General features: G+C 39.6%; 1 protein-coding gene across 1 annotated transcript; it reads right to left on the reverse strand.

Moving 5' to 3' along the window:
- Nucleotides 1-2,408: 2,408 nt before the first annotated feature.
- LOC145085881 (uncharacterized) lies at nt 2,409-3,272 on the reverse strand. The gene has a single exon (XM_079023560.1). The coding sequence runs from the start codon at nt 3,149-3,151 to the stop codon at nt 2,480-2,482; it is 672 nt and encodes a 223-aa protein (XP_078879686.1). The 5' UTR covers nt 3,152-3,272; the 3' UTR covers nt 2,409-2,479.
- Between the last annotated feature and the right edge of the window lie 11,436 nt (nt 3,273-14,708).

Here is a 14,708-nt window from a genome sequence, read left to right on the forward strand (position 1 = left end):
AGACCGGCTGACATTTTGATTTTTGAATGGGTCGGAGGGAAACATACATGTGTGGACTTTACAGGGGTATCCCCTCTAGTGGGCTTGAGGGCGGGGGGTTTCACGGCAGGACTGACTGCTTTAAAAGCTACTACCGGCAAAGTCGACAAACATGAGAAATCGTGCATGAAAAATCAACACGTGTTCATACCATTTGCGTTTGATACATTTGGTTTCCTCGCACCAGATGCGTTAGAGCTTCTTAATAGAGTACAACGGATTATGCATTGCAATGATATATCCCCTAGTTCTATGAATGTAGTCTTTAAAAGATTGAGCTTTGCTATACAAAAAGGCTTAGCGGCGCAGCTTATTGCCCATATGTCATCTCACTTGTTGTACGATGATAAATAAATCCAAGAGATTGAGTTATTATGTAAAAGGTTTGTTGAAATCCATTCAATTTTTTATCAGGAAAAAAAAACGTACAAATAAAAAAATACATTAATATTTTGTGACCTTATAACCATTGTATAATATAAAGAACATAACATCAAAATGTTGTGTATGAAGAAGGGAAAAGGACTTATAAGCCCAACAAAGTTTCCAAACTATTCAGAAAACCTTAGTTATGTTTTGTTTGTTCAAGAAACCTAAGGAACTTAATTTTTTGCCTAAAAAACCCTAACTAACTTAAACTTTTGTTCAATTCTAATTAGGATCAACCAACTAATGAAAGTCAACGAAAGACATGACTTATTATGTGGAATTAAATATTGGGGAAATGACTTTTAAGACCAACGGAGTTTTGAAACCGTTCAAAAAACCCCAATCATGGTTTGTCTGTTCACAAAAACCCAACGAACTTACGCTTTTGTTCAATTCTCATTAGAGGCAACCAGATTCATTAGGTATACAATAAGTTGGCAAATGACATGGTATTATATTTAATGACATAGAATAAATAGATTAGAATTTCCCTTTATATATCGAGTTAGGGATCGGAGAAGAGAAAAATGAACGACGTCTGTATTCGTTCTCTTGTAATGACTACTTCTTTTTCCTCTCATCTTTGATGTCCAACTCAATATCTGCCAAGAAGATACTTTATGATGTAAACCCTTGTCGATGTTGACGCCCTTCTCGGATTTGGACATCGAAGGTCACCCAGAGAAAAAGTTCAGGACTTGTTCGAACAAATGGGTAAGTGTAATTGAAATCTTTTATCATGTCCATCTTCTATCTATTTTTTTGGTTCCCTTAAACACAAGAACTTATTTAGATGTAGATGATAAAATCTTCAATTACAATTATCCATATGTTCGAAGAAGCCCTGGACTTTTTCTCTGGATGATCCTCCATTTTAGATGTCCAAATTCGAGAAGGGCGTCCACATCTACAAGGGTTTGCATCATCAAATATCTTCTTTTTAAATCTTGAGTTGGACATCAACGATTGAGAGGAAGAAGAAAAAGTAGCCATTACAAGATATCGAACACAAAAAGCATTCATTTTTTCTCTTATCCAAGGCCTAAATTGATATATAAAGGGAAATTCTAATATGTTTATTCAATGTCATTAAATATAATGCCATGTCATTTGTCAACTGATTATATACCTATTGAATATGGTTGTCTCTAATGAGAATTGAACAAAAACGTAAGTTTCATTAGGTTCGTTAGACAAAAGCATAAGTATTTTGAGTTTTTTAAAACAGACAAAACATAATTGAGGTTTTTTGAATGGTTTTAAAACTTCGTTGGTCTTACAAGTCATTTTCCCGATATTTAATTCCACGTCATAAGACATGTCACACGTTGACTTTCATTGGTCGGTTTACGCTAATGAGAATTGAACAAAAGTGTAAGTTAGTTGGAGTTTTTAGAAAAAAACTATTAAGTTCGTTGGGTTTTTTCTTGAATAGACAAAAAATAATTATAGTTTTTTAAACAGTTTGAAAACTTTCTTATTGGAGTCATTTCTAATAATAATCCACTAAAAGTAAATTAAAGTTTATTCTTTAACTACATATGTCAATGATATTACTTTGTCTCTTAGTGTGTTAAGTTGATGGTATTTGCATATTTTTTTATCTTTATTATATGAATTTTATGTTGTGAACTTTCTTCATTCGTTTTATTTACATTGGATCTGAAAGGAGAAAAGGTTAATCCAAACAAACATAAACCCTAATCCTTCTTCCGTTTTTTACCTCAGATGAGTGAGTATACATAAAATACAACACGTGTAGCTTGGATCAATTTTATATCTGATGCAAAAGACATATCTTCACAAAGAAAGTTTGTAACTTTCACGTTTCACTACATGAGATCAATAACAATTTCAAATTTTTATTTTTGATGCAAAAAAATTATGCCAATAAACTTAAATTAATCATGCATGGATTCAATCCTCAGTCTAAGTATATATACATATAAATGGATTTCATTATGCCAACAAAAAAAGATAATAAAAATTTATAAAGCATCGAATCGACTGTTCAATAGTATTTGTGAGAATGATCAGAAGATTCACTTTCGTATATGGTAGACAGACGAAGCCTAAAAGATCGAACAGCCAATCGAGCTTTCCTAGACGAATATCTCTGCAATTTCCGTATCGATCCCGATCTGGACACTCCTAAACTCGAAGCCTGTTGCTTATAATTACTATCAACCAATCGCTTATTCTGCTCTTCCTGATCAACAATCACATTGATCTTACTCGTTTCCATCACCACAAAAGGAGAAATCTTAGATTTGTTCTTCCTTTTCTGACTATTCATAGCTTTAGATCTAGAAAGCGATCCACTACGCGTTATCGTTTTATAAGTCGCTTTCGCATTAAGCGCGACGCTAGCCTTGACTGCCATTGCCGCCATCTCAGAAGCACTCAAACGCTCCCTAAGTTTGGAAACAGGTAAAACGAAATAAATCTGACCAGCATCTAGTTCGTCTTCTAAATCCAAAGCTCTGATATGCTCATCGTAAGACAAATTGTCGGAGTTACACACGAAGAAAGAAGAAGCAGCTCCGTCAGTTTCCAATTGAAGAACGTCGGAAACAAAAACAGGAGAAGAATAACGTCGTAATTCACCCTTAGGCGAGATGACGAGAGCGGAATTGGATCTATTTGTAACGGAATCGCCACCGGAAGACATACAAGCACCCATTTAACACCGTTTTTGAGTCTTGAAGAGAAAGTTTTGGAGATGAAGATGTTTAGAGGGAGAGAGATTGGAAATGGGGGTTTTGATGTGTGTGTATGGAGGAAAATGGAGAGGTGAGTGGATGGAAAGGGTATATATAAAGAAGGGTGGCGAGTGGAGAGGCTTAATAGTCGCTGATTGTGGAATTGACTAATTATTTTGTGTATTAAAATATAAATAGGAAAATGGATAGGTTTTATTACATAGATGCTTAATAAGCGATGACGCGTGAAATACAACACGTGAAGCTTGGTCACCAAGTTACTGCTTTCCAACTTTCCTAGCCGTGTCACGCCATATATATCGTTATCATCTTGTTGGTTATTATATACTTTTTATAATAATCATTTTATTATAAATAATAATGAAAGTCATAATATTTTGTTAATTTTATCTTAAATAGATTTTTGTGTCCATGTCTTATATTTGTAAAAGAAAAAAAAAAAAAAGGTTTGTAGCTTTTAGGTTTTGCAGGTCACCTTGGTCATGTATGAAGCCTCACTACTTGAAAACATGGGGTTTTCGTACGGAAAATTTTCGTAGCTAATTAGCTATGGAATCGCTACGGATCAGCTACAGAATGGGATGCATTAATTTAGTAACAAAATAGTTACGGAATAGCTACAGACGTCAGTCCGTAGCTAATTAGCTACAGAATAGCTACAAATGCAAATCCGTAGCTATTCCGTAGCTAATTAGCTACAGAATGGCTACGAGATACCTATAAATATTATTTACCTACGGATTAGCTACGGAGTATGTTTTCCGTTAGAATTCCGTAGCTAATTCGTAGCTAAGTAGCTACGGATTAGCTACAGATTTTTCTTATTTTTGATTTTTCGGGCATCAAACGTCGTTTTTTTCGCTTCGTTTTTTTCACACCTCTACTATACATGATTATCTGCGCCCTGACTCGGCGAGTCTGGTCAACTGGAAGTTGACTTTGACCAGGGAATTGACTTTGGCTATGGGTAAAATAGTCATTTTACCCTGAGAGCATTTACCAGTAACTGATCTAGTGCTTTTGGAATTTGTAGCCGGACAGTTCCGGAGCAGCAGTCAGCCACTTTTAGAGTTAGCATCTTAGCAGCCAGCACTACGAGGTCAGTTTTCCCTCTAGTAGGAACAGGTCTATGGCCACAATGCCGACCCGTTTAGTTAGCAGTAGTTCTAGACCTCGGTCCGATGCACTACTTATCTTTGTGATTCAAGCATATCTTTGTGTTATATGTTCCGGACTTCGGTCCGATGCTGTAAGTAGCATATGTTTTTATGCTAGCTGATATGTGTTTATGCTATGATATGTTCAGTCAGTTCCGGACTTCGGTCCGATGCAGTTAGTTCCGGACTTCGGTCCGATGTAAGGGACAAGGTCCCAGTTACTTCCGGACTTCGGTCCGATGCAGAGGGCAAGGCCCTGGTTAGTTTCCGGACTTCGGTCTGATGTAGTGGGCAAGGCCCAGTATGTGCTTTATATGTTATTGTATGGTATGCGATAGTTTGGGGGAACTCACTTGTAACACCATAAATTTTTCAAACAAATTTTTCACATTTTAAGAACAATTTAATTCACAATATTAAAACACATTGTTTCATATATTCAAACATAAGTAAAAAAATCCCAAGTTCATAACATGTAAATAAAACTCCGCGTGTGTGTACTGATCATGCCGGCGCCTTCCCGCGATCCTCACTAGTACCTGAAACACATAACACAAAACACTGTAAGAACGAAGCTTAGTGAGTTCCCCATAATACCACACATAACACATACTAGCCACTCGAGGTTATAACTCTATGGGCCTGTGGGTCATAATTGTGTGGACCTTCTGGTCCTAACTCTATGAACCTTCCGGTTCTAACTCTGATATACACACGACATACATCACATAGAAATAATGCAGTGCAACACATCACATAAATAGCATACAATAACTCTGTCATATAACTCTAATTACCACTCATGGTAAAGTATAGTGAGAAGACTCACATCGGATGTCTCGGTAATATCTCGCTTGCGTAAACACTAATGTAGCCTCTGCCTAAGCACATAAACAATCATCTCAATCAATAACGGCTCTCCAGGCTAGACTAGATCCTCGAATCTCCTCTAAGAAAGCTAAAAGACCATTTTCCCCTTCAAACAGTCCACAAGTCCAATTGTTGACCAAACCCTAAAAGTCAACAAAAGTCAACGGTCAATCCTTTGACCAGACTCATCGAGTGCACAAATGTGACTCGGTGAGTCCATGCGTGTCCTCCTCACCCCTGGTCCTCACTTGACTCACTGGGGCAACCCTCCACTATTCGAAGTCATCTCTGGTTGTGAGTTGCGGGACAACCTGACCCAACTCGTCGAGTCAGGCTCTTGAATCGGGGAGTTCAGTCATGAACTCAGGTCCTCTAAATCCCCTCTGACTCACCGAGTCATTTCCCTAACTCAGCAAGTCACCAACTGTGTGATTCATGGAGAAAACTAATCCTACTCGTCGAGTCTGTTCTTGGACTCGGCGAGTTCATGCCATGCTTAAACTGTTAGGTCAAAATATGGTTTATACTTTTCTTTTCTGGGCAAATGTATTTTTCTGTAATATTTTTGGAGTTTACGGCCGTTAACACCTTACGCCCGTAAACCCATTTACGACCCATGTTATCCGGCCCATCTTCTCCAAGTATAAATATAGGTGTGAGGGTGAGGAGTAGAGATTGATGAACCCTAGAGAGTTTACGGCCAGAGAGACAGAAGAACTATTGTGTGTTAGTGTGTGTGAATCTCTTGTGTAAGGAATTTAATTCATATTATTAATACATTGAAATTCATCATCTACCTCTTCTTCTTCTCTTCTATTTGATCTGACATCAACCGTTTGATTGGGATTTCGCACCATCAAATGGATCTGACTGATACACAGGCAAATTAGGGACTTATAATTGGTATCAGAGCCAAGTTGTATCAGTCAATTTTGTCAGATTTGGGGCATTATTTGATCTTATATTTGAAATATTTTTGCGTTTTTGGATAGATCTCGAAAAAATAAGGGGGGGTTTGTTCTTCGTGTTTTTCATAAAAAAAGGTTTTTGATCGAGTTTTGGAGCTTCAAAGTCAAAAAATCGGTGTTTTTGGTCGCAGTTTGCGGCCGGCGGCTAGAGTTTCGGAGTTCACGGCCGGAGTTTGCGGCCGGAAACTGTTCACAGTCGCCGGAGGTTCACGGCCCGGAGTTTGTAGCCCGAGGTTTGCGGCCTCGGCCTCGCAGCAGCAGCAACCCTTCGCATATAAAAAATAGCAAGCGAAGGTGGAGGTGCCAGGGATCGAACCTAGGTCTCCTCCCTACTAGTCCACGTGTCTTACCAAATCTTCTAGTCTACTTCTTGATTTATCCCTTCCGATTTTAATTCATAAAGATTCCTTTTTGCACCCAATTTCGAATTTTGACAATTTTAACCCAAAAACTCAATTTCTTTTAATTTTAAATTCCTTTTTCATCCAAAACTAAATAAATAAATAAATAATAATAATAAAATAATTAAAAAAATTATTTTTTAACTTTTATTTTTGATTTTTATTTAAAATTTTGATTTTGATTTTCAGGTTTGACCTTTGATTTTAAAATTTGACTTTTTCGATTAACTTTTAAATTTTCAAATTTAGCTTTTCGGTTTGACTTTCAAGTTTGACTTTTTTCTAGTTTGACCTTTTCAAGTTTGACTTTTTAAATTTGACTTTTAAGGTTGATTTTTGAGATTTATAGTCAAAGGGCATTTTTAAATTTAAGTTTGACTTGTAGTTGTGCTTTACGAGGGAATTGAAAAACATGAAAGAGAGTCGTCATGAGATGTTAAGACAAAATTTCAACATGTTCGATTATATTCTTGGAGAAACCCTGGAAGTTCAGTTGCAACGATTTACCACACTCTTTATTGAGATGAATATAACTGGGATCTTCTTGTCCAAATCTGAGATAAACAAAAAGCTATTGAATTCACTTCCAAAATCGTGGGATATGAACGTGGCCATCATCAAGAAGACAAAATATCTCAATCATCTTAGTCTTGCTGATGTTATTCAAGAACTTGATGCATTGAAGTGTAGAGAAGCAATGAGTTCTGAAAACATTCCGGTCACTGAATCAGAAAAAGAACCAACAGGTTGATGGATCATTACCCTGATGATATAAGAAAATAAAAGGTTTCTTTATTTCGCATGATAAAGGGAAGAGAAAACAAAGATAAAATAATAACAAGAAAAAAAGATAGAATCGAACAACCGTACGGGCATTATGCATTGCATACGGCTCTACAATAAAATTGACCCTTACCTTACATCAAATAAAGAAAAAATAGGATCGATCAGACCCTTACATGTACTCCAGCTTGTGAAGCCACGATTAAATTTCTTCGGGAACAAATTGATTTATTTAAAAGAGAAGTTGAAGACCTGAGATATGAAGGATATCAACTCAGGAAAGGACAGAAACCCCTGAAGGCTGAGTTAGAAGCAAAAACCAAGGACTTCAGGAAACTTCAGGAAGAGTATAGCAACAAGTGTGAAAATTATGATTATGTTAAGAGCCAACTTGCTGCTGTAACTGAAGAACTTGACGCTTTAAAAATTAAGTGTGGAAAAACTGATGTCAGTTTCAAAAATTATATTGCGTCAAGTCAGACAGTCGAGTCCTTATATGAAACCCAATTAAAATTCAAAGAAAATCAAAACAACGGTCTAGGGTATGATAGTGTACCTCCTCCTTATAATCATAACTACACATCCATCCCTATGACACAAGACGAAACTGAAAGGGAGGCACATCTTTAATATGGTAAAGTAGTAGAAGATGAGAACAAGGAGAGCACTATTGAACAAACCAATGACTCTTTGAACTCAGAATCTGTTGCTTCGAATTCTGTTACTCCTAACAAACCTGCCGTTGAGAAATATAGGCCTCCAATTCCAGCCCAAAAGAGTGCCTATTGCAAGTGTGCATCTGGGATCAATAAGAGACAAGGCAAGGATACGCCACCAGGGGCAGGAATAAATAACTTCACAGTGAAGAAAAGACTTGTTTTCACTGTGGAACACCTAGACACATTGCCAGAAACTGTCCAAATCGCGCATACGTTCCCTACTACGCACAAGGATGGAAAAACACACCAAGTGGGAGATACTTCAAAAGAAACCCTTCCAGGTCATGTTCAGACAATGGTGACCGGAATGCGCAGAAGGCCAAGAATCAAACCCACAAGGCAAAGAATCCGAATCCCAATGGCAAGAAGGAAATTCCTGCCAAAAAGCCAAATCTAAGAGATGCTCCAGTGAAACAAAGACCGGCTAAGTCAAAGTCATCTCGAAGATCGACTTCAAGTTCCAAAGCAAGTGCCGAGGCACCCATCGGATCGAACAAGAAATGGGTTAAACCCGAATATAGATGGGTACCAAAGGTGAGAACTCCAAAACTCCTAATGCTTCTAACGTTTCTACATCTTCTGTTTGTGATAAGCAGGATATGTCATGGGAGAGAGTATCGTGCGTTGATGACATAGGTCGACCTAGTTTCAAAATGGACTGGGTTCCAAAGACCAACTGATCCCGCTCTGTGTCGGAGCAGCTATGGAAGCATATCATCAGACTTCGGTTTGTTGGTAGTGGCTGCTCCTGACATATGATTGAGGACATCTCTCAACTGTACAACACTCAGAACATTATTTGAGAGTATGTGTCCTTTACGGGAAGGGAAGAAAGGAAGGGATCACTCATGGGGTTAGTTCTTAATGACGTAAAGAATTTTCTGATCTGTTCTGAGATTACGCATGCTGTTCTTAGACCTTCTGAATGTAGATTCAATCGGTGAATTACGGTTTGCGTTTTCTTCTCTATACTCCTGAGTTTTTCTTAAGCTGATTCGCTTCAAAGAATAATTTTTGTTATAGGATAGTTTAAATTTGCGCATTTACTTTTGTTTATCTCCTATGCACAAATTTAGGGGGAGAAATAAAAACAAAACAAAAATTAGAAAATTTTCAAAAAAAAAAACATTAAAAAAATCAAAAAAAAAATGTTGGTATGAAGTGTGCTTGAGGGAGATTTTTTTTGGGAAGTGATATTATCAAGTTATAACTGGCAACCTGAGTCTGCGTAATGTACCCAAAGTTGAAGGGTCTATGCTCTGGTTTGATGCGTCGGTAGGCACGAAAGATTCTAAATGGACTTGACTAGGCAGCGTTGAACTTAGGAAATTTATAGACTTGACAAATCTTGACCTAGTTAGATCCATTCAGCCTGACAATACGACGCTCAGATAGGTTGAGCAGGGAGATATATATGGGAATCCACTCGTCACATTAAATGAACCCGTACTTGGAACTATGGTTTAACTCTTCCTCGATGTGCGGATTCTGTCCTTAATTCCGGTTGGATGGGGCGACTGGTAAATTCAGATAAATTAGGTCTGTAGAATATCATTTTCTTTCTTTCCGTCTGTTAGTCATATGTTGTCTCATTTGCATGACTTCCAATCCGACTTGGTACACAACATATGCAACTCTATTTCTCTGCATGTTATATATGTGAAATACTTCTTATCTGTTAGCCATATGTTGTCTCCTTTGCGTGACTTCTAATCCGACCTGGTACACAACATATGCAACCTTCTACTTCTCAACCCCTCTGAAGTAATAAGTAATATAATTTCGAATCTATCCTCTCTCTGAATGGTTGTCTGCTCACCCGGTGTAAGGAGTACTCTAGAAGTTCTTGATGGCTGGGGCATATCAGGAAGCGGGAAACACGTTCTAGTACACTTAAAATTGAACACATACAGATTGTCTATAGATCTCGCTGCTCAATTTAGGTGGACCACAATATCCCTGGTCGTCGTCAGATGAATGGTCCTTAAGATATAGTATCTAGGAACTTAGGATCAGATATAATATCTAGGAACTAAAGTTCACCTGTCTTGTAACAAATAGTATGTCCTAAATTTGTCACAATTTTTCGTGTTTAAGTGGACAACAATACCGACGATCGACCAGACAAAGATGTGAATATGAAAGGTACCGACAAGTGGATAAAGGCTGTCTAAAAACTTTGATCCAAAATCACTCTTAAAGTTAGATATCATTTTTATTTTTGTTAAATTTGTCATAGTTTCTTTTAATTTAAATATTAGGGGATAATTAAAAAAAATCAGAAAAATTCAAAAATCAAAGAAAAATCAGAAAAATTAAAAATCCAAAAATAGTGTTATTTCTGTTTTATTTCTTGATCAGAAAAATCAAAATTCCAAAAATATTTTTTTGCTTCTGTTTTATTTCTTTTTTAGAAAATATAAAAAAAAAATTCAAAAATATTTTTGTTTTTGTTTTAATTTGTATGCTAAGTTTTCTTTTAGTTTTGTTTTGTCTTGATAAGTGATTTCAGGTGAAGATGAAATTCATGGAGTTTGTATCGAAGATTTCTGAGCCAAAAGCTTCATCCGTGAGCATTGAAGAATTCTCATTCGAAGGTGCAAGAAATGAAGATTATTCTTTCAAATTCGATCTTTCAACCCCAGAAGCAAGGTGAAGCTGAAATTGAAGATTATGTGACGGATTGCATTGAAGCCTCCTCAATCAGTCTGCTGCTATCTATGAACCTGCTGAAGTGATCCAGAAAATTATTTCTCTCTGAAGTTCTCTCTGAAGATACTCAAGCTGAAAGCGCCATCTTTCAAGAATCAGTATGTCAAGCCTCCTCACCCAATGTGCGTTTGATGCCAAATTCTAAAGAAAACCTCAATTGCTCAAGATGAAGTCATTCATTGAAGATTCATATGTTCATCATGATTCTGTGAAGAAATCGAAGGTTAAAGCTGAAGCCAAGCTCCCATTGAAGATTGACAAGAAGCGCCAGCTACTTTTTAGGGGGAGCTTGTTGGGTCATTAAGAAAAGAAAGCTATAAACCAAGGGGGAGATTATTGGGTCAAAATATGGTTTATACTTTGCCTTTCTGGGCAAATGTATTTTTCTATAATATTTTTGGAGTTTACGGTCATGTTTACGGTTGAGTTTACGGCCGTAAACACCTTACGGCCGTAAACCCATTTACGACCCATGTTATCCGGCCCATCTTCTCCAAGTATAAATATAGGTGTGAGGGTGAGGAGTAGAGATTGATGAACCCTAGAGAGTTTACGGCCAGAGAGACAGAAGAACTATTGTATGTTAGTGTGTGTGAATCTCTTGTGTAAGGAATTTAATTCATATTATTAATACATTGAGATTCATCATCTACCTCTTCTTCTTCTCTTCTATTTGATCTGACATCATCCGTTTGATTGGGATTCCGCACCATCAAACGGATCTGACTGATACACAGGCAAATTAGGGACTTACATAAACTCAAATGACCTCCTGAGCTCAGATCTGTTCCTCTAATCCATAGATCTGACCTTCCCAAGCATGATAACTACGTAAAGTTCAGATCTTGATGCTCATGCAAAGGCCCAAAGGCTCTATTTGGAGAAATAACCTCAAATATGACATCCTAAGCTCATGTCTACTAATACTACTCATAAAGATCAAAGGGTTAAGGTCTCTGGACCTCTTTGGATCCAGATCCAAAGCCTCAATACGAGAAGGGACCAAATGCTCATCCAATCAAGCCTCTAAAGGGTCTAGAAAACCCTAACTCCAAAGGTTAACACCAAAACTGAAGAAGGATCGAATCTATACCTCAAATATGAAATCCCTAGGCTCTGAAATCTACAGAATAGCACCCTCTTCAGGTCCCTCTTGCTTTTGTCACCTTTTTCTTGCAAGAACACCAACACAAGGATCAAAAATGGCCTCTCCTTCCTCACAAACGTTCTAGCTCTCTTAGGGTTTCTCTCAAGGGTCTGGTAGCGACAATTGAAGGCTATAAGAGCCTTTAAATAGATCCCAAACCCGAGAAATTAGGGTTTCACTTAATAACATGGACTTGCCTAGTCCACGAGTCGACTTGTCGAGTCCGGTCACCAATCTGGATAAGAACCCACGGTCCTACTCGGCGAGTCTAAGCATCAACTCGCCGAGTTCCTCCCAAACTCAAAATAAATGAATAAAATAATATACCTGGAAATCCGGATGTTACAATTCTCCCCCACCAGAATCAGACTTCGTCCTCGAAGTCTCACTCCGTAAACAACTCTGGATGCTACTCACGCATCTCTCGCTCTGGCTCCCAAGTCAGCTCGGACCCTCTCCGATGTTGCCACCGGACCTACACCAGGGGCACTTCCTTGTTCCTCAGAACCTTGATCTTTCGATCCATAATCGCAACCGGTGTCTCAATGTAGTTCAGGCTCGCATCCACCTGGATATCCTCTAATGGTACCACCGCCGACTCATCGGCCACACACTTCCTCAACTGCGATACGTGAAAGGTGTCATGAATCTGACCTAACTCTGCAGGTAGCTCCAACCGGTATGCTACCCTACCTACTCTTGCGATCACCCTGAATGGACCAATATATCGGGGCCCTAAGTTGCCCCTCTTCCTGAATCGGATCACTCCTTTCCAAGGAGATACCTTCAGGAGTACGAAGTCACCAACTTGAAACTCAAGCTCCGAACGACGCCTATCCGCATAACTCTTCTGAAGACTCTAAGCTGTCAGCAATCTCTGCCTGACTTGTTGAATCTGCTCAGTCGTCTGAAGCACTATCTCTGTGCTACCCATCACACGCTGCCCGACCTCTCCCCAAAAAATCGGGGTCAAACACCTCCTCCCATATAATAAATCTAAGGGAGGCATACCAATGCTCGAATGATGGCTGTTGTTATATGAAAACTCAGCCAAAGGTAGATACGTGTCCCAACTTCCCCTGAAGTCCAACACACATGCCCGAAGCATATCCTCGAGCGTCTGAATCGTCCGCTCAATCTGACTGTCCGTCTGTGGGTGGTATGCGGTATTAAAATGTTGCCTCGTACCCAACTCCTCATGGAATTTCTTCCAAAATCTGGAAGCGAAACACACATCTCGATCTGAAACAATCGAGACCGGCACTCCATGCCGCGATACCACCTCCCTTACGTACAACTCCGCCACCCTCTCAGCAGAAGAGCTCTTACTGATAGCAAGTAAGTGAGCGCTCTTCGTCAACCGATCAACGATCACCCAAATTGCATCGACGCCTCTCGCAGTCCTCGGCAATTTGGTGATAAAATCCATGGAAATCTGTTCCCACTTCCACTCAGGAATCTTTAATGGCTGCAACTTGCCATGCAGACGCTGATGCTCAGCCTTGACTCTGCAATATGTTAATCACCTCTCTACGAACCATGCGACATCCCTCTTCATACAGGGCCACCAATATTCTCTCTTCAGGTCCAAGTACATCTTAGTGGCCCCGGGATGGATTGAGAACCACGACCTATGCGCCTCGTCTATCAGAATGGTGCGTGCCCCACCCTCAAACAGCACCTAAATCTGACCTTGAAAGGTCAAAAGCCCTCGACTATCGGCGACAAACTCGGTCACCTGCCCGACTACCCGCTCTCTCTTGCGGTTCTCTGGTCTCCCGGCCTCAACCTAGGCCTATCGAATGGTGTCCAACACTGGAGTCATCACTGTCAATCTCATGCAAATGTCTCGCATCGGGGCACTCTCCGCCCTACGACTCAGGGCATCGGCTACAACATTAGCCTTGCCTGGGTGGTACAGGATCTCGCAGTCGTAATCCTTTACCACATCCAACCATCTTCTTTGGCGCATATTCAGGTTGGGTTGATCCATCAGGTACTTCAAACTCTTGTGGTCCGTGTATATAGTACACTGAACCCCATATAAATAGTGATGCCAGATCTTGAGGGTGAACACTACAGCCCCCAACTCTAGATCGTGGGTGGGATACCTCATCTGATGAGGCTTCAGTTGCCTCAATGCGTATGTGATCACATGCCCTCTATGCATCAGCACTGCACCCAATCCCGATATCGACGTGTCACAATACACCACGAAATCCTCCATCCCCTCCGGAAGGGCTAACACCGGAGCTTCACACAATCTCTGGTGAAGAGTCTCAAACGAGGTCTGCTGCTCTAGACCCCACGTAAAAGCAACGCCCTTTCGGGTCAACCTGGTGAGAGGCACGACAATCTTGGAGAAATCCCTGATGAATCTGCTATAGTAGCCGGCCAACCCTAGGAAACTCCTGATCTCAGTGGGGGATCTCGGCACCTCCCAACTCATCACTGCCTCAATCTTGGCCTGATCGACCAATATCCCATTCTGGTTAACGAGGTGTCCTAGGAACTGAACCTCTCATAACCAGAAATCACACTTAGAGAATTTGGCATAAAGCCTCTCTGATCTCAGAACTCTAAGGATCTCACTCAAATGCTCCTCATGTTGCCTTCTGGATTTTAAGTACACCAACATGTCGTCAATGAACACGATCACCGAACGATCCAACATCGGCCTGCACACTCTGTTCATGAGATCCATGAACGCTGCTGGTGCATTGGTGAGCCCGAAAGGCATCACCACGAACTCGTAATGCC

Source organism: Lactuca serriola, chromosome 2, assembly GCF_051521515.1.
Source record: "Lactuca serriola cultivar US96UC23 chromosome 2, Lser_US96UC23_V15, whole genome shotgun sequence".
Lineage (NCBI taxonomy): Eukaryota > Viridiplantae > Streptophyta > Magnoliopsida > Asterales > Asteraceae > Lactuca > Lactuca serriola.